Source organism: Misgurnus anguillicaudatus, chromosome 15, assembly GCF_027580225.2.
Source record: "Misgurnus anguillicaudatus chromosome 15, ASM2758022v2, whole genome shotgun sequence".
In the NCBI taxonomy this organism is placed as follows: Eukaryota; Metazoa; Chordata; class Actinopteri; order Cypriniformes; family Cobitidae; genus Misgurnus; species Misgurnus anguillicaudatus.
This window is the reverse complement of record NC_073351.2, coordinates 21,991,741-22,014,621: the sequence shown is the minus strand read 5'-3', so window position 1 is coordinate 22,014,621 and position 22,881 is coordinate 21,991,741. Positions and strand designations below refer to the sequence as shown.

The window sequence follows — 22,881 nt, the reverse complement described above, 5'->3', positions numbered from 1 at the left end:
AAAAGTGAAATGTGTATTACAACTTACCAGGTTGCCCGATGTCCTCACTGACACTCTTCCAAGAGAGGTCCTTTTTATTCCTGTCTCTATAGAAATAAGAACTTGTGTCGTATAGCTCCGGGTGACTGCTCACGGACAATATCAAGCGTTCCTTCAGGTTGTATGAGTGACTCCGTGCGGGGCTGCCTTCACAGCAGCTAGCAGGCTCCTGATTGGTTAACGCGGCGCAAAATTCCGCCAAAGTTCAAATTTTTCAACTCGGGTGTCAGCCGGCAATTCGCGTCAAACACAAAATGCACAAAAAACAGAGCGCACAACCCTCGAGCTAGACGCGCGAATGATGCGGAAATGCGTCTTCACATTGACTTAAGGGCTCGTTATAGTCGTGCGTAAGTCCTACTGTGTAACCACAGTAGCAGCACAAACGTGAAAGAAGAAGCTTAGCAAGTTAACCCACAAACGAAGAAGAAACAGCAACTTGTTGTGTATAATTTGAGAAGACCAGCAAGATGGAAGTAAATAAACAGCGACTTTTGATGCAGTTTGAATTAAATCACTCCTCAACTTGGCTCATCTTTGTTTTCACCGTCACAAACGGAAATACCTATGACGCCGTTTTTTTTACTTGACGGGAGGGGTTCTGGTGGACCAATCACAGCGCTTGCTGTCCGCGTAGATCTGACGCGCTGTTAAATTTTTTGTGAGGTGCGCGTCAGGCTACGGGGCCAGTCACACCAAAAGCGCTTTAAACGCTTGCAAACGCAAGGCGCGACGCACTGCCTTTTTTAAAAAAAGAGCAGTGCGACGCGGCTTTTCATATTGCTAAGCAACCATCGAGTCAGCTGTCTTGTCAATCAAATACTGAAGCGTGAGCACTCTTTTGCTGTTAACTGTCATATTAGCAGAAATTTTAAAAATAGGGCGCTTGCTCTGACCTTGTTTGAGGGTGAGAGGTGCACAAACACGCAGGAGCGAGTGAGCGAGGGGAGTCCGGTTCTTCAAAGCAACTGTAAACTTCCCTCACCACACCGTAAGGCCCGCCTCTCCCCTCATTCGATTGGACAATGGAGAGACGCGAATGACGTTGGGCGCTTCTCCGCTCTCAGCGGTCCTTCAAAAACGCATGCGCGGGAGGCGGCAAAAAACCGCAAGGCGCTCGGCGCGCATAAACAGCGCGCAAACACGCCCTGCCCATAGAATATCATTCAAAAAAGGCGCCTGCAACTGCCATAAACGCTTTTGGTGTGACTGGCCCCTACGCAGAGCTACGCACAGGCTACGGATAGCCTACGCCGTAGCTACGGCATAGAACCTACGCACAACTATAAATCGCCCTTTAACCTTGAAATCACTCGCTTTACGCCTTTACCGCGGTTGGTGTAAATGCAGCATTAATATGTGTGTTCCTTTGATATTGAACCCATGACTTTTGTGTTGGTACCGTAATGCTGTACCTGTTGAGCTACATGAGCATAGAGCGCAACATAAAAGTCAGTGTGAATTTCAAAGAGCAATAGTGTGCTGATTTTATACTATTTTAAAACTTTAAAATGTAAGCTTTGCATAAGAGCAGTTTGGTATGTACTCTTTACACCAGCTGTATGTGTCTTTGTTAAATACACCTGAAATAGATTTATACCAGATTGCCTTGACTGCTCTTACACGCCCTGTGCAAAACTTGATTCTGATTGGTCAATCACCCCATCCAGCAGTCTGATATTACTCAATGAATCACCATCACACTTCTGAGAATTAAGATATAGTGGACTCATCCTGGCTACTTTACTCATCCACCCTTATCCTGGCTACTTTACTGGTATTACTTAAAAGTTTCAGGTTGTAAAATAACAAAAAAATAATTGAATCTTAAAATCATGTTGTGTTCAATTCTGTACTTATTTAGCAATTAGCAAGTCACTAACTGAGATAATCTACAATTAGCCAGTTGTTATTGCAAATGAAACCCCTTAGGGTGATGATAAACCTCTCTGCTGTAATCAGGGTCTGAGTTTATGAATCTTTATGTGGTGTGCGATCACTATCCCTTACTGAACCGTTGATGTAGGAGATGGAGTATGTAAAGAGGGAGTTGCTGCTATTGTGTCTTTGCAGCTTTTGACAGCTCCCATTTATGCTTATCTTCTTCTCATGCCAGAATTTTCCCTTCCCTATGACAGCTTATGTTGCTGTCAGGCGAAGCTATGGTTGCTCCATGTCAGTTTGTTTGTGAGACACATTAATAACTGGCCCAGATTCATGATGTATCACTAAAAGCCTTGTATATGTGACCATAAAACTTGTTATCATTGATGTAGACAGTCATTCATACCAGAGGGTGTGTTTCGGGTCAGTGACTCACTTCCCCTCAATGTTTCCGTCTTGCTCGTAGGCCATGGAAAAAACCACAAGGATGCAGCGTCTGTTCGCGCCACCCATCCCATTCCTGCCGCTTGTGGCATCTACTACTTCGAGGTGAAGATCGTAAGCAAAGGAAGAGATGGGTAAGTCACTAGTGTTTGTGTACATATAGTGTCCTAGTAGCTTTTGTTGATAATTTAATGGGTATCATTTTAAGTGAGCATTTAAAGTCCTAATTGTATTTTACGTACAATAGAGTTCAAGCATATGGGACCACACCGAACATGGCAATTTAAAGAAGATGCATTACTATATTGACCTTCCATTTTTTTTGTCAAGCTCACCTTTGTCATACCTCTGACTGTGTTTGCAGGTACATGGGAATAGGACTGTCCGCCCAAGGGGTGAACATGAACAGACTGCCTGGTGAGTTAGCAGAAGAAAGAGGTGTTTGTGATGGGATGTGTGCTATGAGATGAGGTGCTCACTGCGGGTTGTAACAGACATTATTAATAACTAAATCATAGGTTTTTTGTTTTATTTCGTTTTATGGAGAGTTGTTAAGGAGGTTTAATATGTTAACAAGAGCGTACAGTCAAACTAATGTTCTTGCCCATGATGCCACCTAGCTAACATCAGTGGTGAAAGAAAGCCATTTCAGCCCTAGATATTACATTTTATTTAAAGATGCAGGCAAACTATTTTTTTATTTCAAATAATATAAACGGATGAATCAGTTACAAAAAGACAAATCAAAAGCATTAGGAGTACAAGTAATTATATTTCATGTACATCTCAAGCCTTAAAGTTTTCAGTAGCCTCAGAGCTTTCATCTATTATTTAACCCTTATCTAACCTGTAAGTAGCTTTGGATAAAAGCATCTGCTAAATAAATAAATGTAAATTAAATTTTTCCTTTCTTACACTTTAATGTTACAATCTCAATTATGGCATGAAACGTGTCTCAACATGTCCGAAAAAGAAAAAAAAACAGCGGCTTTGAAAATGACCTTGCAAATGTGGAGTGTTCTTCTCAAGGTTTTTCTTTCTGTGAATCTCAGGAAATAACTTTGATCTTTTTTACCCATGAAGTTATTAAAGAAGGAGCAAGGAAGGAAGAAGAGATCACAAAGTCATAATAATTTAGAAACGAAAGCTAAAATTAGTGATGTGAACCATCTACTGGATCAGGTCATGCGAGTTAAAAAGCTCCACTCAGCTGTTTTTCTAATAAAACTTTACCTCTAAAAATCTTAAGCACTTTGGAAAAATACTAATGTGTGTCCTGTCATTAAAGGCGGAGTGCACAATGTTTGAAAGCCAATGTTGATATTTGAAATCACCTAAACAAACACGCCCCTACCCCAATAGAATCCGGACCTTCTTTTAAAAGACTCGCCCCACACATACGCAACCCAGCAAGGATGTCGGTTAGACACGCTTCTTACTGCTGATTGGCTATAAGTGTGTTTTGGTAGTCGGCCCGTCTCCTTTTCCAAAGCGTTTTTCAAACATTGTGCACTCCGCCTTTAATAGGCAGGCAGAGATTCCAGAGGTTTAAATGATGGTAAAACAGTGAGGCTGTCAAATAACTGAAACATCCCAAAGTAAATGGAATGTCCCAAATAGTAAATAGATAAATATGTGATGAATTCATTAGTTTTTTTGAAAATAGCGAATGTCAAGTGAATACTAACAATGTTTAATAGACTATACTATTTAATATTAGTGAGGTCTTTGATTAAAGGTGCAATCAGGGAGTTTTAGCGGCATCTAGTCGTGGGACTTTCAATTGCAACAAATGACTCAGTCCAAAGGTCATCCGTCTTTTTCAAAACGCATAGTAAAGCTACGGTAGCGTCTAAAGCTGCCTTTAGCGGGACCCACGGGTTGGAAAAAACGGAGACCCGCGGGTCCCGCTTTTATGAAATATTTGGCCCGCACCACTGTATCTATAAATAGACATTCTAGGCATTTGTAATGTAAATAAAAAGAGGCTGTATTTCAGCCTAAAAGTGCTTGGAAACAGCCATTAGATTACAACGTCCTGCAACAACATACGGGAATGAACCATAGAAGCCAGCATGGTCATATTACTATAGAGATAGGATAATGATAAGCATTTTCAACATTTACAAAGCAGCGTTTGTATTATCTATTCACAAATTCCCTACCTTAATTTCTCCAGCGGATCGTCTTTCATTGTTTAATTCTCCGTTAGCTTTGTTGTGGCTGGCATCGGGAGCTACTTGACGCTTCCGTGACGTGACGCCAAAGGTTTGGGGATATCAAGTTACATTGCGCAAGTTACGTTGCGGAAGTTACGTTGCCACGTAGGCCTACGTAATTTAACCTTATCAAAGAGGTGGCAGTCATAATGAAGTTTCAGTTTAACCGTAACATGGGAGAGAAGCCTATTCCAGCGCAAGAGGCTTCATTCCAATATTTACCATAGTGGAATAAATAAATGAACGCAAATGAATGAAATATTAAACAGCTCTGCATATATGAAAAAAACTGCCAATAATTTTTGGAGGGAACATATGGAGACAAGATTAAAATAACGTATTCATATTTAAAGGAACAGTATGTAGGATTGTGGCCAAAACTGGTATTGCAATCACAAAACTTGTGGCTAAAACTGGTACTGCAACCACACAACTGGGGTGTATTCCAGAAAGCAGGTTATGTGACTTACCCGGGTATGTTTAGGAGTAAGTAAGCGGATAACCTCTGCTTTCGGTTCCAAAAACGGAGGTAACTTTCGGGTTATGTAAGTAACCATAGCAACTGACTCTCTGAAGATAACCTACTCCGGAGCAGGTTATGATGCAGTTTTAGTTAATAAAACGAGGCTCCGGAGGATGTCTGCGCATGCGTGTACTTATGATGAGCGTACAGCGGGCGTGGAAGCATATATTTTGCATAATATTACAATATTAAAGCATTTATTTTATTACATTTACAGTCGCGAATATTTATTGCTGTCTTAAAACATTTACGATATTTTCTTTAAAGAAACATTTTTTTTAATAACATGGATTGATATTTGTGATTGGACTAATTACTGTACATTTAATTATGTCTATTATTGATAAAAAATTATTCATATTTGTGTTCAGACTAAATACTATACATTTAATTATGTTCATCATTAATATATCTCCAAATATCAGTAGATGTTTGAAACACATTTCCATCAGTTAATTAATGTTAATAAGTACATTTCTATTTAAATTTGGTCAATTCATAAATAACCTCATCTTTCACTTACTAGATAATTTGAGATGAATCTAAAGTTCTAATAAATTGTGTGTGCAAATACATTGTCAATATTGAGCCAGAAATCTTAACATATTTTACTTAAGTGACAATGTGCCAATGTTACAGTAACAAATAGAAACACATGATGCCTATCAAAATAATAATTACTGAGGGACAGAAGTTACCCCTGCCTGCAGTCTCTGATAGGCATGTGCATCTAACCTGACCCACAGAATGACACCCATAAAGCACAGACACTGACCCGCAGAATGACACCCATGAAGCACAGGCTTGATTTAACACTGACCCACAGAGTGACACAGGTGAAGCACAGCCTTCATTTGGTGAAACACCATTTAATCACACACATGGCATAGTGGTCAGAGATTTTCTATTATTAGTTAGATCATGTACACAATGAAATAAAATTATAAATATATATTCCAAAGTATCATATTTATTTCTTAAACATGCACTTCAGATCTGTAACCCCCTCTCTACAATTGATCTATAGTTGGTCTTTTTCTAAATCACCTTTTTTTCTTTAAAATGCGCCTTTTGTGCTTTCCTGAGATATCATTTTTGAACCAAAGGGAAATTGAGATATTTGGTTATATTAGATGATACAGGAGGATATATTAGAACATGTTACTATTGACACTAATGTAACATTTCTATTCTCCACTTCTGTCACAGCAGATCCTTATCGTCCAATGCAAATGAATGATCATTTTTAGTGTAGTGTACTGAAAAGCATTACACAAAATTATTGAAAATCTGTAAGGACTGTAAGGAAGCTTTACAATTAAAAGAGGGTGCATTTATCAGATAAGTAAATGTTAAAAAAGATGGTGATACAGTGTCATACAATGGAAAGTCCAAAAACTAAACAGGGTCATTGAAATAAGTACAAGTAGTACAAGTAGTGAATGTAATCATAGTGCATTTTATGCATACACAATACAATCATATCTAAAAAAAAAAAAAAAAACTGTAAATAAGCCTTATGACAGATTTATGCACTTTATATGCCACAACCCTTACAAAACTTAACCATGGTTTTATTAGTGTAAAGTTATGATAACCATGTTTTTTCTGTGTATTGATTCAGCAAAACTATGGTTTTACTACACTTACCATGGTTTAACTATGGTTTTTGAAAACCATACCATGGTTACCATGGTTTTACTGTAACCATGTTTTTTTGTTTTAACTGTAGTAAAGCCATTGTTAATTTTTGTAAGAGAAAAGACAATCTTAATTATGTCAAATTATATCTAATTAGATATAGACGGTTTCATCGGACGCACGTGATACACGTCTGGATCCTAACCTTACTTCCGGTTTCGTTTTTTTTTAAGGTCTGACTAGTTGCTAAACTGATCTCTTGAACAAATGCCTCGTCGAAAATAACAAATGTTTTGGTTTCCTAGGTAATCTATGTGTTGTTTTTTTGCTTGTTATATAAATAAACTACGTTTAAAGGACTTTGTTAGCGGATTTTACCGGAAGTTACGTGCAGCCGCTTGTTTATGTTGTTACTGCTGAAATGGTCTATAATTAATATATTTAAAATCATTTATAAAATCTATGATTATTTTTACAAGCTTTTAAATAAATTCAAATAATATTATGTGTATTTTCGTTGAGACACATATAATATTGGACTTAAATGGGGTAAAATAGGTTTGTATTAATTAATTAATTTATTTATTAATTTAATCTGTTTTGTAATCACGCACTTATATAAGGTTATAAAACTTTGATTTTGACAGAAAGTATTGGTTTATAATGTTATTTCTCATTTAAAAACTTTAAAGTTCTCTGATGTTTCCATGGTGACTCGTGAAATCTGTGATCCATTGACAATGCCCTTATGTTGTTACCGTGAGCGCGCATTAACTATGGGTTACTTTCAGCAGGTTGATTGAACTAACTCTTAAACTGTGTTTTGGAACCAACATACCCAGAGTAAGCAAGTTTGGGGTTAATCAACCCAAAGTTCAGGGTTAATCTGATGGTAAGTGAACCCTGCTTTCTGGAATACACCCCTGGTGGACAATACACAAAGTGACAACATAAACATCAGTTGAGGGCTGCAACTCCACTTGCCAGACCACTGTTCTCAGTGATATAAGTATTTGAAATGAAAATGATTTCTTAATGTCTAGTGACATATCAGGGCCATTTTATGATTAATTGATATAAATGTCATACATACTGTTCCTTTAATTAATAATATAGTACTTATGAGTAAGCAATAGTTTTTTATTTTTTAAGGATTCAAATGTTACTGATAAAGTTAAATCATTCTCACCTTACACACAGTTGATTGGAATACACCGAAATACATTACTTCTGGTTGGCATCGCATGCGGTGTTGTCGCACAAGTCGCACATTTTTTAACGGATCCAACGCTCAAAACGGATTTGAAAATTACGCATTCGTAGATGGTCGGCACCTTATGCGGCCCCTTTGAGACTCTCCATAGGAAATGAATGACTTCCGGACCGGTTTATGGGCTGTCATCGGTTGTGTGCAGTGGAAAGGCGGCTTGAGACAACGGCTGCATCCAAAAGCTCAATATGCTGCCTTCGGAGACAGCATTCCAGTGCAGAAAGGCATCAAGGCACGTCCGAATCCAATGTTTGGTTTCCTTCCTGTCTCCTGAGATACCTTCATTGTCTTATCCCAGAATTCTTGGCATAGGTGTGCGCGGTGAATGTGATTGGTCGAGCCTTGTTGAGTTCAAAAAATAAGATGGCGGCCAAGGAAGCACTGGAGCAAAATTTAGTGTAAAAAAGTTAGATTATAACTTTTTACACCTTTTAATTGCATTTAAAAGGTTATTATCACAAAGGCACTCTATGCTGCCTATAAAGTCCCAAAATGCATTTTTCTGAGCTGCCTTCATGCCTCATGAAGTCATTGCATCATGAGACAGCAAGGCAACAGTCAGCTGCCTATACGGTTTCGGATGCAGCCAACGTAGTAACAAAACGCGCTATAGAACAGTTTGTACGTTAGGTCTACTATAGAAACATGACTGCGACTTCCATGTAAGAGGAACTGCGGTGTGTATAGGTAAAAACAGCTCATTCTAAGGTAATAAAACATATCTGTTTATTATGTAAAGTCTTTACACACCACTGAAAACATAGTTATGTGTATTATATTTCATTTCTGTTAAACAAATCCTCCTAAATTTTACACACTGTAGCTTTAAAATGAAATCATAATTTCTTGCTAAATATGAAGAACAGCTAGTGTAAATAAATTAATTATAAAGTTAGATCAGCCAAGTCATTTTTTTTGAGGAATAATAAGAAAGATTCAGGAGTCTGCAGCACACCTTGCTGTATTTAACCTAACAGCACTAACGAGAAAACCTAAAAGAAGAGTAAGTCTTATATGCAGCGTGAGACCGTTCATTTGGACACTGTTTGGGTTATGTCTCTCTCCATGACCTATCACATAATACTGTCACCTGCTTTTTGGCTTCTCCACTGTGCCTAAGCCTTTCACATGCTTTGGAGCAATCTAGTCATTTCTGCATGTGTGTGCTGGCTATAGCTTGTGTGTGTTGACCTCTATGCCCTTTATTTTTAAACCTTTGTTGAGTGCTTTAGAATATGGTCGAATTGTAGACTGGTGGTGTGTCTGATATATGCCTACAGCCTTTTCAACTGGTGTATTATTTGTTTAGTTTACATTTAGGTTTTTATATTTTGGCCACTTTAAAAGTCCCGTTCTTCCTGTGTTTCTGAAGCTTTGATTGTGTTTACAGTGCGCAATATAACATGTGTTCATGTTTAACATGTAAAACAATTTGTTTTATTTTTCACACAATTTACTTATCTGTATAGCGCTGTTTTCACTGTCCTAAAAACGGGCTGATGTCTTCCTTGTTCTATGAAGTCCCTCTTTAGAAATATGTAACGAGTTGTGATTGTGTAGCTTGTTTAGTGTGTTGTGATTCGACAGCAGCTGAGCTTAGCAGAGCCGTTTGAGCTTAGCTGGTGACTGACGTATGTTGTGGGCGGAGTTTAGTAAAAAACTCTTAAGCCGTTCGCTTTAGGCTTTGAAAGGGGACTTCTGTTAAAGGACAAGCTGGTATTTTACACTTAAAGCCCTGTTTTCAGATTGTTTATGATGAAATAGAACGGTTTTGACTGAAATTTGGACATATGATGCTGGCCCGAGAACTTTCGGTTTCTGTTGTATCAGCCCCCACCCTCACAATGGCTGTATAGGTGCACTGGAACAATCCTTCCTAAAATGCATTAAACTTTCGTTTACAAAGACGTGAAACTCACCGAGTGCTCAGGGGTGTTCGCACAAAAATGGCTGCAAAAGGTGCTTTCCAACAGGTGTTTCTATAATAGACACTCCAGGCCAGTTGGTGGCGATAATCCGCTTTTGCCAATTGCAGGAATACAAACAACATTCCCGGCACGGAGTAATACCGTACCTCACAGCACATCTAGTACAAGTCAATGGAGTTGGACAAAAACTACGATAAAACCTGTTGGAAAGCATCTTTTGTGTGAGCATATCAGTGAACACCCCTGACCACTCGGTAAGCTTCACGTCCCTGCAAACAAAAGTTCAATGCATTCCAGAAAGGATTGCTCCAGTGCACCCACACAGCCACTGCGAGGGTGGGGGCCGACACAACAAACACCCCAAAACTCTCGGGCCAGCATCATACGTCCAAACCCCAGTCAAAACCGTTCTATTTCATCATAAACAATCTGCAAACAGCGCTTTAAGTGTAAAATACCGAACTTGTCCTTTAAAGAAAATATTTCGCCTGGCAGTGAACTTTGAGTTTTATCATTTTGCAGGTATTATTAATGCTCTAACAGCAACATTACACGCTAACTAAAGTTTGATAAATGGGATCAGGAAAAATGTGACCTTTTAATAGACACCGCTGTTTAATTGCTTGTTAACACAAATTGCTAATCAGCCAATCACATGGCAACAACTCAGTGCATTTTAGTGATCTAGACTTGGTAAAGTCGACTTGCTAAAGTTTAATCCGAGCATCAGAATAAGGAACAAATGGGAATTTAGGTGACTTTGAACGTGGCATGGTTGTTTGTGCCAGACGGCTGTTTGGAGTATGTCAAAAGCTGCTTATATACTGGGTTTTAAGAAAGTTTAGTTTATCAGAATTTGTTTTATTGAAAGTCAGACATAAATGTGTTCATAATCGACGACAGTTTTTTTGGCCGAGGGATATATCGCCACCTGTTGGTTTGGCATGCTCTTGACAGCCCTTCACACCAGGTTTTTGCGTGTTCTTGTGGACGCAGAATTTTTTTTACGAAAAACTAAAATTGCCCTAAGTGTAATGGTTTTAAGCGCCCCGTCAATCTCTGTTTCTGATCCTATGCTGGAGCCCTGCCTATTTCATTAACATGAAGGGTACACAGAGCTCTGCTTTAGCAGTAATAACCCTGCCCGCATGGATCGACAGATTAATCTAATACCTCAACACATGAACTCGCTGCCCACACTTTCTCTTTCATCACTATCTGTACATCTGTTCAGTTTGTCATTCAAAGAATACAGCTAAAGGTGTTTACTTGTTTTCAAATAGAATAGAATATAAATACAAATACTGTTTGTTACTGTGTACTGATCATGTTTTTATTTATGCTGTTGAGTCCCATTTAAATGAATAATTAACTTAAAAATTAAAATTTGATCATTTTCTCATCTTCGTGTTGTTCTAAACCTGTATGAATGTCTTTTTTCTGATGAACACAAAAATAAGATATTTTGATAAATGATGGTAAGCACCAGTGTTGGGGTAACGCATTACAAGTAATGTGCATTATGTAATAATATTAGGCCTACTTTTCTGAAGTAACGAGTAAAGTAACGCATTACTTTTTAAATTTACACATTAATATTTGAGTTACTTTTTCAAAAAAGTAATGCAAGTTACTTTTTTGGTTTAATTCGATAAAAAAATTATGTACTGAATTAAACTAAACACAGTTATATTAAGCACTCTATGTGTACACGCCTGTGTGGGAACAGTTTGGGTCAAAAACTGAAATGCAGGCCAGAGCTCGACATTTTTGTGATGAAATATGCAATTTCTGAATGCAGAACTTTTCAGTCATAAAAAACTAATGCGAGGCCTGAAAGAGATCAAGCCTCAGCCAAGAAAAAGTAACGCAAAAGTAACTTAAAAGTAACGTAAGCATTACTTTCCATGAAAAGTAACTAAGTAACATAATTGGTTACTTTTTTGGAGTAACTTAATATTGTAATGCATTACTTTTAAAAGTATCTTTCCCCAACCCTTTTGATTTTGCTCTCTGCTACCAGTAAATGTGTGTTCATTTTTTTTATAGGTTTCCACATTTATATCTATTCCACAGGTCAAAAGTCAGCAGATTCTGGAGTGACTTTCTATTTAATCACTCTGTTTTTCTGCTCCCCTCAGGTTGGGACAAGCACTCCTATGGTTACCATGGTGACGATGGACACTCCTTCTGCTCCTCAGGGACTGGCCAACCGTATGGGCCAACCTTTACAACGGGTGACGTTATAGGCTGCTGCGTGAACCTTATCAATAACACGTGCTTTTACACCAAGAATGGACACAGTTTAGGTAATATTTTATTGGTTATGATCATATTGACTTTTACAGCGAGTATTGAATGATAGACTAAGCAGCTACAGACTTGTTCTAGGTGTGTAACTAGTTTACTAGTTTGCTTATGTAATCTCTGAATTAACATTACTAAGCTGCCTTGAATTTTTTTGTGTTTTTCTAGGTGTGGCGTTCACAGATCTCCCAGTAAGTAAACTGATCTTCAGTCATTCTCTTACAGATACAGTGAGGTACAGAAGTCATTGTCTACATTACAAACCTGGGATTTCGAACACATTTAAAAAAAGGTTATGATGTAAAATGCATTTAAGATCTTGCATCGTTCCAGGTTCTTGTGTACTAAAAACAAGATGCTTTCTGGGAATGTATCATGATGATCCATAACGAACCATTTATGCACTCTCATGTTCTATCTTTGTTTTTCTCTTGCTTTTATTTCAGCCTAACCTGTACCCCACAGTAGGGCTACAGACTCCAGGAGAAATAGTAGATGCTAACTTTGGCCAACAGCCTTTTGTGTTTGACATTGAAGACTATATGAGCGAATGGAGAGCTAAGATCCATAGCATGATTGCCCGGTTCCCCATCGGAGAAAGACTGGGAGACTGGCAGGCAGTCCTACAGAAGTGAGCAGCCACTATCAATGTCACTACACTACATTTTTTTTCCATGTTTAAGTGCTATAATTGGGTCCCCAGTGCTTAGTTTTGGTAAATCATGTGAAAAAATAGGTAATTCAAAAATGTGTGATGTCAGAAGGGGATAATACCGCCCCTTAATCTGCACTATCCAACCACAGCACTGCCATTTAGTGCAGAGATCAGCTCATTTGCATTTTAAAGGGACACATCCAATAACATGCTATAATACATCTGTGTGGTATTTTGAGCTAAAACTTCACATATGTACTCTGGGGACACCAAAGATTTATTTTACATCTTAAAAAAGTCTTGTGAAATGTCTTTAACACCCTTTAACACGTGCTTTGTTAAATACATTAAAACTGTCTAGGATGTACCTGTTATAATATCACAATATAATCACTACACTTTGTTTTTTATATTTACAGTATGGTGTCCAGCTACCTGGTGCATCATGGGTATTGTGCCACAGCGATGGCCTTTGCCAGAGCCACAGAGACCATGATTCAAGAGGACCAAACCTCAATAAAAAACAGACAGAGTGAGTGGATTGTACCAGTAAATATGCGTGTTGTGGGAAATTTAAAGTTTTACTGTGCTTGACGCAATGCATTATTGCCTTCTCACTGAAGGACATCTAATATGGCCACAAAATCCAGCTATTATTAGGAGCATGATTAAGATGGCCACCTTGAACAATATTCATCTATTGATAAAGAAAATTAGATAACTAGGGGTCATATCATACTTCTTTTTTATGAAGTTAGTAAAGCTAGTTGTGGAATCAGTAGTTTAAATTTGTAAGTACATAGTATCAGGACACATATAAACTAACTAGAGCTACTGAACCAGCAGACCCCTCGTCCACTCCACCACAGGTACAGCCCCATGTCAAAACTGTATATGTGACAAATAAAATCTTTCATCTTTTCGTTGTCTTCACAGGAATACAGAAGCTGGTATTGGCAGGGCGTGTTGGAGAAGCTATTGAAGCTACACAGCAGTTGTATCCCGGACTGCTAGAACACAACCCCAATTTACTCTTCATGTTGAAGTGAGTGTTTCCACAATCACACACTCCACAGAGAGCTCTTTAATACACGAACAGCATGTACACACATGCACAAAGTAGTACTGTATGTGTAGAAAGGAAGAAGAGGAATTGGGAATCCTTGGGATCATAATATGAGCCTGCGTGCTGAGATAAAGCAAGGGCCACACTAAAAGATTTTTGTCACACCACACACCTTCAGATTCCCTTCACAAATAACGCGAGCCTCGACGGAGAACACAGTAAATCTGGTAGAAATCTCGCGATGTCTCTCATGGTCATACGTGACTTCACAGTAAACAAACATGACTGACAAAATGTCATTAACTCATTCCCCGCCAGCCATTTTCTGAAAAGTTGCCCACCAGCATTTTTTGATATTTTCACCAAAGTTTCACAAAATGCCTTCCAGGAAAATTTTCTTCTAAAAATATATAAACATACAAATATATCAAATGAAAGAACAGACCCTTTGCTAACCAACAAACAAACAAAACAGGGGGAAAAAGTTTTGTCCTATCTATGTTTTTTTCTCTGCTTGTCAACTCTTAAATATGGGTATTTTTTTAAAATATTTTTTTAAGTGGGAATGATTGCATTTTTGTGAAGGAATTTTGTTAGAGATCAGATTCAGATTTTTTTTTTTTTTATCAAAACATACACAGAGTTTAAAATGAGTAAATAACGTTTTGACTCCAGTTTTTCATAAATTGGGCAAGTATTCGCGGTATTGCAGATTAACATAAAAATTCATCAGGAAATTTTTTTTTATGCAAATGTTTTCTCTTAATTGATTAGATAACTCATCGATGGCGGGGAAAGAGTTAATACTATGGACTTTATTTTACATATCAGATTTCTTTGCCTGCTGCGCCATGACTGTGGTTATTATAGTTTTGTCTTTCATCAGCTCACTTTCTGATTGGGTATCGTTTCGTTTCACGTGACAGTCTATAGCAGGGCTATTCAAATCTTACCCTGGAGGGCCGGAGCACTGCATAGTTTAGCTCCAACCCTAATCAAACTTAACCACCTGTGATCGTCTAGTGATCATGAAGACCTTGATTAGCTCACTCAGGTGTGTTTGATCAGGGTTGGAGCTAAACTATGCAGTGCTCTGGCCCTCCAGGGTAAGATTTGAATAGCCCTGGTCTATAGCATGCATGCACATTTGTCTTCGGGGGTTCCCCCCACCCAATAGGATTTCTGATTGTAAATATTCAACATGGTGAATATTTACAATTTGCGATCGGAGCACCTCCGTCAAGCTTCTGAACAGAATCATTCACTCTTAACACACCACGCACCACAGAAAATCTGATAAGATAATCGGTTTCAATCACGAAAACGATAGAGGAACTTAGGATTGTTGTAACCGTGGGTTCACACCAGCCGCGTTTGAGGCGTCAAAATCGTGTGTACATTATTAAGATTATACAGACTGCTTCTCGTCACCTCCCAGGGAAGCAGATGTCAGTTATTCAATCTCAAGGACTATGGGGAGGAGGCAGCAAACTCTCTGATGGGTAACCGTTGAATTACAACCAGACAGTTTTATGGATTGCTGAGCCGGCAATGTCACCTAGCGCAACGGATGACAGAAATGTGGTTGTCAGACAATTTAATAGATTGGCAGCTCTGAGTGTTTATTGGTGTATGTGGGTGTGTGAGATATCAGGTGAAATATCATGTTGTTGTCGTTCCTTAGGTGTCGGCAGTTTGTAGAGATGGTGAATGGTACAGACAGTGAGGTACGGTGCTTTAGTGTTCGCTCTCCTAAATCCCAGGACAGCTACCCCGGCTCACCCAATCTGAGCCCGCGGCACGGAGCCACCAACCCTCACTTGCACAACACAGGTAATGCACACGCTTTTCAGCACTGATTAATATTAATAATATTAAACCAGTGCAAGGATGAAGCACATAGAACTTTGTAAAGACGGATATTCGCATTCGGAAGGAATCTCATATTCTTATTATTAAGATATAGAACAGATGGTTAATTAAATCACTCGGATTGCAGTGGGGTGTATTATGTAGTAATAGACTTTCATACGGTCTCTTCATATGGTTTTTTTCTTTCCTCTCGACACAGGAGCAGACAGCCCCACGTGCAGTAATGGGGTCACCCCTCCTAACAAAAATAAGAGCCACAACAAGTACACAGGTGTAAGCTCCGCCTCTTCCTCTCCATCCTCCTCCCCCTCCTCCGTCAATTACTCCGAGTCAAACTCTACTGACTCCACTAAATCACAGCCCCACAGTGCCACCAGCAACCAGGAGACTAGGTCTGTATTTGTGTGTGCTCAAAGGATGCAAAAAGTTCACTTTGTATTATCATATCATGAGAGATTAGCCTATCACTGATTTATTTCTGTGGTGGCGTGTCCAACTGTGCTTTGACTGTTTGTTGACAGTGATAGTGAAATGGAGATTGAGGCAGAACACTACAGCAATGGCGTGACAGAGAGCACAACACGCATTATGAACGGGACATACAAACACCAGGAGATCCTCCAGGCGGATGACAGCAGTGTCGGCAATGGAGTAGCAGGTACAGAACATGGTCACATCATGCGTACTCGTCCAGAGAACCCATGGCATCTTCCTCTTTTGTGTTCTAGTCATTCTTTGTTCATTCTTCATTCTGATGTGACTGCTTGTTCTCTGTTCTGTCCTTTCATTTCCCCTTGAGAGCTGCTAAATTCAGCTCTCTTTAATTTAGTGCATTAATTGTTTTTTTTTTATCCAAGGTTACGAAGAGAAGAGAGTGATCGTGTAGTTTTTAATAGTAGCCTGACATGCACTGCTTAGTTTTCTTCATACATTCTTTAGTTTTTGGGATATTTTAAGCATGTGATTGAATTTATTTGTATTGTTTTATAATCTGTGTAAAGTTTTTTTAGAGAAGTGTTTGTAAACATCTAAATCTATTGCTTAAAGACGATAGATTGTGAACTATGTAGTACTGAATTGTGGAGTTAAACCTCATTCACATATGCACAACCGGCGCAACGTCATAGATTGTCTCTGAACAGGTTCACGCCCACTTTTGGGGGAAAACAGACTAGACCTTCTATTGACTTCCATTCAAAATAGCGGAACAAAGCAACGTTCGTACACAGCCGGCAGGCGTAAATAACTTATGAAATCACTCAGATTAAACATGTTAAGTAATTATATGTCCACCCTGCCTGCCATAGAACGCGATAGATACATTAACACATTTAATTTGGTCAATATAAAAACATGTCCCTTTCATTCACACAGCGTCAAATTTGTGTAACAACACTCCCTATTGGCCAGAGGTGTCTTACCCGGACATTTACTCGTATCTCATCGGGTCAACAGGGAAGCAAGGGAATGATTTTACTTCGTATTTGAAAGTTACTTCGTATTTATATATTATGTCTTTATATTTAGAGTACTGAGTGCACTTTTCCGTCCAGCCATACAACTAGCCTTAGTGATTTTCCAGCAATCACTGGATAGCGTTGTTACACAAATTTGACACTTTGAGAATGAAAAGGACATGTTTTTATATTGACCAAATTAAATGTGTTAATGTATCTATCGCGCTCTATGGCAGGCAGGGTGGACAGATAATTACTCAACATGTTTAATCTGAGTGATTTCATAAGTTATTTACGCCTGCCGGCTGTGTACGAACGTTGCTTTGTTCCGCTATTTTGAATGGAAGTCAATGGAAGGTCTAATCTGTTTTCCCCCAAAAAGGGGCGGTGACGAAATTTACAGTCAAGTTCCCGGATGTGCCGGTAGTCCGTATTAGCAGCAACTAGCAGTAGCAACACAATCTCATTCATTTCAATGGAAGCTTGGCGAGTTCCGGCGACAGTTACCGTTGGCGGTGTTTAGTTGCGAGAAAAGGTTAACTTATGCAAATAATGAGCGACTTTCTGGAGCGACTACCAATGAGAGCGAAGCAGTGGAGTTCACGTCATCCGTCTCTCATGGATGTTACTCATTTGTTAATGACAACCAGATTTAGAAACGCCTCCTAACGACCTCTTTGAAAGAGACAAGCACAGCGACTTAGTCGCGTGTAATATAAATGTGGTTTTATACCGTTAAACAGTTTCTCCACATTTCTGTGTTCAGAATTATTTAGGCGGCGCTACAACAGTGGCTCTGATGCACTAGAGCCACCGAGCATGCCCCGCCTGGTATCACAATCGCGAGCATCCATTCAGATTGTATCTGTATTTGAAAGTTGAGAGAGGACGCAGCTTTCCCTCGAGTGGGCGTTGTTTCAGTGCTGACAGTGGACACGGCCCCAGCATTTGACGACAGAGAATATTTCCTGTTTGTCCAAGATTTTGATAACTTATTTAATTATTTGCCTTTTTTTTAATCGTTCATATTTGGCTGGGTGGTTTATATCACAATTGTCTGTTGTGTCACAAACCGAGAACCCATTCAGACTTTACACAGACTTTAAAGGCAGAGTGCATCATTTGTGTAAAACACTTTGGAAAAGGGAGTCGGGCCGAGTACCAAAACACACTTGTAGCCAATCAGCAGTAAGGGGCGTGTCTCCAAACCGACATCATTGCCTGGGTTGCGCATGTGTGGGGCGGGTCTATCAAAAGAAGGTCCAGATTCTATTGGGGTAGGGGTGTGTTTGTTTGGATGATTTCAAATGTCAACATTGGCTTTCAGAAATCATGCACCCCGCATTTAAGCATTATTTGGATGGAGGACATTTAGCTGTTTTTCCTATTTCATAGAGAATCATGTTGGTTAAAAATATTCATGAAAGGTGGCCCCAAAAAATGAGCGTTTAAAGACACAAAGGTGGATACAGGCAACTTTTCATAGTACTACTATTATTAGAACTACGATCACTGGTGGGAAACATAGTCGGCGATACACTTTTGGTCTTTAAACACTAGTTTTTTGGGGTCGACAGCTTATAAAAACGTATTTCTGGGTTTTTTAGCTTGTTAGCTGTACACCTTGTCACACAGCAGCTTTTAGGCATTATTTCGTTTTTTTGTTATAAGCCAGAAATGACAAGGAGGCAGCCTCACGTAATACAAAGTCAATGGAGACTGTTGGATTGTTTTCCTCCCGGTGGTTTTCAAATTAGCATAACTGCGCTCTGTCTCTATGATTGCCTCAGTGGCCGTTAAACATTATTTTGAAATAATAAAATAATACTACATTCTGTCAAAAGAAAGGTACACAGCTGTCAGAGAAAATTTATAAAAGCTGTAACTGAGATGGTAAAATATTTACCATTTAGGTACAGATATGTACCTCTTAGGTACCAATGTCAGCAGTGTGTACACCAATGTGTACCATGAACCTTTGTGTTACCAATATGCACTTTTTAGGTATGAAGGTGTACTTTTTGAAACGGTACCTCCCCAGTGACAGCTTTTGTACTTTTTTGTGTAGGTGTACTTAGCAATATGATATTAAAGAGATAACACAGTAAGATTTATTTTGTATGCATAATTAACATAAACTAACAATGAAGACAACTTCATAAGGATTTATCAGTCCCAGTTCATTTTAACATTTACTAAGCAATTGTTAAAATCATAAGTTGGTTAACATTAGGTAATGCACAGTCAATTAACATAAACAATGAACAGTTGCATTGATATTTACAAACAATAATAAGTTCATAAATGTATTATGAATAAATATCAGAAACAAATGTTGCTCATTGTTGGTTCATGTTAGCCCATGAATGGAACCTTATTGTAAATATTTTCATATTATTATTCATATTCATATTCATCTTGTATAAAATAATGCAAACATGTTTGCGTTACTAGATGACAACTGCAGCTCCAGACAGCTGTGTGGAGGAAACCAGGCGGCCACAGAGAGGATGATTCAGTTTGGCAGAGAGCTTCAGACCCTCAGCGAACAACTCTGTCGCCAGTACGGCAAGAACGCCACACACAAAAAGATGCTGCAGGTAAGAGAAGCAGGTGCACAGCGTTCCCACAATCATGAAAAATAATTTACAATGTTTTAAGAATTATTCAATACTTTAAAGTGATGGAAATTGATTTAGTGAAACGTCATTGGAACTTGAAATTCAACATATGAGGAACTCCGTTAAGAACTCAGTTTGAAGTGTACATTGATTGCTTGTGTTTTGTTTATATTCAATATTGGTGAAGTTGTCAAGAGGCAATCAGAAATTTTCTTTGCTTGTATAGCTTGCATTACTCAGACCCCTGCTGCTATTGTACTCCTTCCTCCTGTTTGTTGCTGATGATAATAGCCAGGTTAAAAGTGTTAAGGTTATTAGCTCTGTGGGTAGCAGAATATAGCTTCTGTGCCCACATATCTGTCTGTGTATATTTAGGATGCATTCAGTCTATTGGCGTATTCAGACCCCTGGAACTGCCCCGTGGGGCAGCAGCTGGATCCCATGCAGAGAGAGGCGATCTGCTCCGCTCTTAACAGCGCTATTCTGGGTAAAGATCAAATATTATGATTTTTTATGTAACTGTGGCAACAAGAGGATGATAAATAAATATGTAAATCACTCAAGAAGAGTTTTTGATACAGTATATATTCAATTGTTGTGATGGCTTATTGTCGACACTCGTGCCTTTATACAGAATCTCAGAACTTGCCCAAACAGCCTCCTCTCATGCTGGCTTTGGGTCAGGCCACTGAGTGTGTGCAGCTGATGGCCAGGGTCCGCTCTGGGTCTTGCTCATTCGCCAGAGTTGACAACTTTTTGCACTAGCCCCAGTCCAGGTGAGAGAGACACTGCTGTTGATACGACCCCGTGTTGTCTGTTTACACTGTTTTTCTCTTGTATAAGCACTAGGGGACTGTTTACATGACATTGTTTTCAACCAAAAGCTAGAAACTTTTTATGCGCTTTGTGTGTTTATTTACACGACAACTGTGTTTTGGGGTCCTAAAAATGCAAAATGGGCTTTAAAATGCACATTTTTGAAAGGTTTTCAATGCTGTTATAGTTTCCTTGTAAACAACAAAAATGCAAATCTGTTACAACGGTGGCATCATGCGCATACATATTACGTATTCAGTCTGCAGGCACGTGCAAGTTCATCACAAACGTACGAAAAGTGGCGGCCTACAGGACTGTGTTTGTGCTACTCAAGATACAGAGTTATTAACAAAATTTACAACATTTGGCTGCTTTTTAGTCCAGGGTCACTTGTCTAAACCTACCTCATCATCCAAACATACAAAATTGCTTTTGTCATCTTAATTGTTTGTATTAAAGGCGGGGTGCATGATCTCTGAAAGCCAATGTTGACATTTGAAATCCCCTAAACAAACACACCCCTACCCCAATAGAATCTGGACCTTCTTTTGATAGACCCGCTTTTTGAGCAAAAACATGAGGATTCCATTTTTGTGAAGGACTTTTGATAGAGATCAGATTTAGAGCGATCCCCAAAACATACACGGACATACAGCTGTTTACCCTAGGCCAGTGGTTCTTAATCCTGTTCCTGGAGACCCCCTGCTCTGCACATTTTGTATGTCTCTCTAACCTGACACACTTTGCTTAGTTCATGGAGCTCTCATCTAATGAGCTGATTATAAGAGTCGGGTGTGTTAGATAAGGAATACATACAAAATTAGCAGAGCAGGGGGTCCCCAGGAACAGGATTGAGAACCACTGCCCTAGGTGATACTTCTGGGTTTTATAAGTTGGGGAAGAGTGTCACCTGGTGGATAGTAGCGGTATTGCGGAAAGCTGGAAACACTCTTCATTGGCAAGGAAGCGTTTTCTCTTAATTGATAAGTTAACTCGTCAGTGTCGGGAAAAGAGATAATGGCTGTGTAAGAACGTGTACATGAGCAAGCACATAGTGTTTCTTTACAAGGTAACTTCGCCATCTACTGGCCGGTCAAAAATAATGAAGCATTTTTAGTTGTTTCTGTGGATCCATGTGAGCTGGGATCGTTTCGTTCACATCATGGTGTGCACTAGAGCAGTGATTCCCAACCGGGGGTACGCGTACCCCAGGGGGTACGTGAAGAGTTTCCAGGGGGTACGCGAAAAGATTTACATTTTGCTTTGATCTCATTTACTTTTAATAAAAATGTCTTTCGTTTGTCCAGTCATTTACATAAGATTGATTTTTGTGAGGAAAGCATTGTAAAAAGGACAACTTTGTAATTTTAATCTTATCATTAATATAATTAGCCGTCAAGAGTAAATGCGCTGCATGATCCAAAAGTTCGCAATAGTGATGTCCAACTCAAGAACGATCTGACTATTTTCAATGAACCTGAATAGTTTCTAAAGACACAAAGTTTATTAACTATAAATAATGTTTAAATAATGTTATAATATTCATTCCCGCTGCCATTGCATTTTCAAATGATGCAAAAAAAAAAAAAAAACGTTTGCATTGTTTTTGGCTAACATATTTTGTCCCATATGATGTCTTTTGTATTTATAGAGAATGTCTTAACACATTTTGTTTCTCTTTATATTTGAACCGAATAATTTAACTTATTTGCACGCTTTAATTATTAGTAACTTAAATTGAGATTTTAGTAAATTTAGGGCATTTTCTAAAAAGGACGTGAGAATTCCAAATAAGCGACGGAGTGGAAAATTTGCGCGTGATTTACTACAAAGGCGCAAATAAAATACACAGGCACAATAATGACATAAGCACATTTCTATAATGACCATTGCAATCTACTAGCAGCGCAAATTAGTACAGGGTCGCAAATAAGAGACCTCGGCGGGACATCGCAATGAAAATGTGGACCGCGGAGTGTGAAATTCCAGCTAAGTACACTAAGAACCGGAGGACAAAAGATGAAGGGTAAAATACGTTTTGAAATACCTGATTTGACTTCTCCTCGTGACTTCTCCTCCTCTTTTCTCCAGCAAATTAAACATAGCATGGCTTGGCAAACTATATAGTTTTTTTAAAGT

The 22,881-nt window shown here is 38.8% G+C and overlaps 1 protein-coding gene across 1 annotated transcript in view; it reads left to right on the top strand.

The window, feature by feature from the left end:
* ranbp10 (RAN binding protein 10) overlaps positions 1 to 22,881 on the top strand; it is a 38,002-nt gene that overhangs the window by 10,963 nt on the left and 4,158 nt on the right. The window contains exons 2-14 of the mRNA XM_055173579.2: positions 2,390 to 2,501; positions 2,732 to 2,784; positions 12,090 to 12,257; positions 12,424 to 12,446; positions 12,702 to 12,886; positions 13,330 to 13,442; positions 13,847 to 13,955; positions 15,661 to 15,809; positions 16,048 to 16,240; positions 16,370 to 16,506; positions 19,760 to 19,905; positions 20,302 to 20,413; positions 20,561 to 20,702. Of these exons, the coding sequence (XP_055029554.1) occupies positions 2,390 to 2,501; positions 2,732 to 2,784; positions 12,090 to 12,257; positions 12,424 to 12,446; positions 12,702 to 12,886; positions 13,330 to 13,442; positions 13,847 to 13,955; positions 15,661 to 15,809; positions 16,048 to 16,240; positions 16,370 to 16,506; positions 19,760 to 19,905; positions 20,302 to 20,413; positions 20,561 to 20,691 (1,631 nt within the window). The 3' untranslated portion in view covers positions 20,692 to 20,702. The remainder of the gene's footprint in view (positions 1 to 2,389; positions 2,502 to 2,731; positions 2,785 to 12,089; positions 12,258 to 12,423; positions 12,447 to 12,701; positions 12,887 to 13,329; positions 13,443 to 13,846; positions 13,956 to 15,660; positions 15,810 to 16,047; positions 16,241 to 16,369; positions 16,507 to 19,759; positions 19,906 to 20,301; positions 20,414 to 20,560; positions 20,703 to 22,881) is intronic.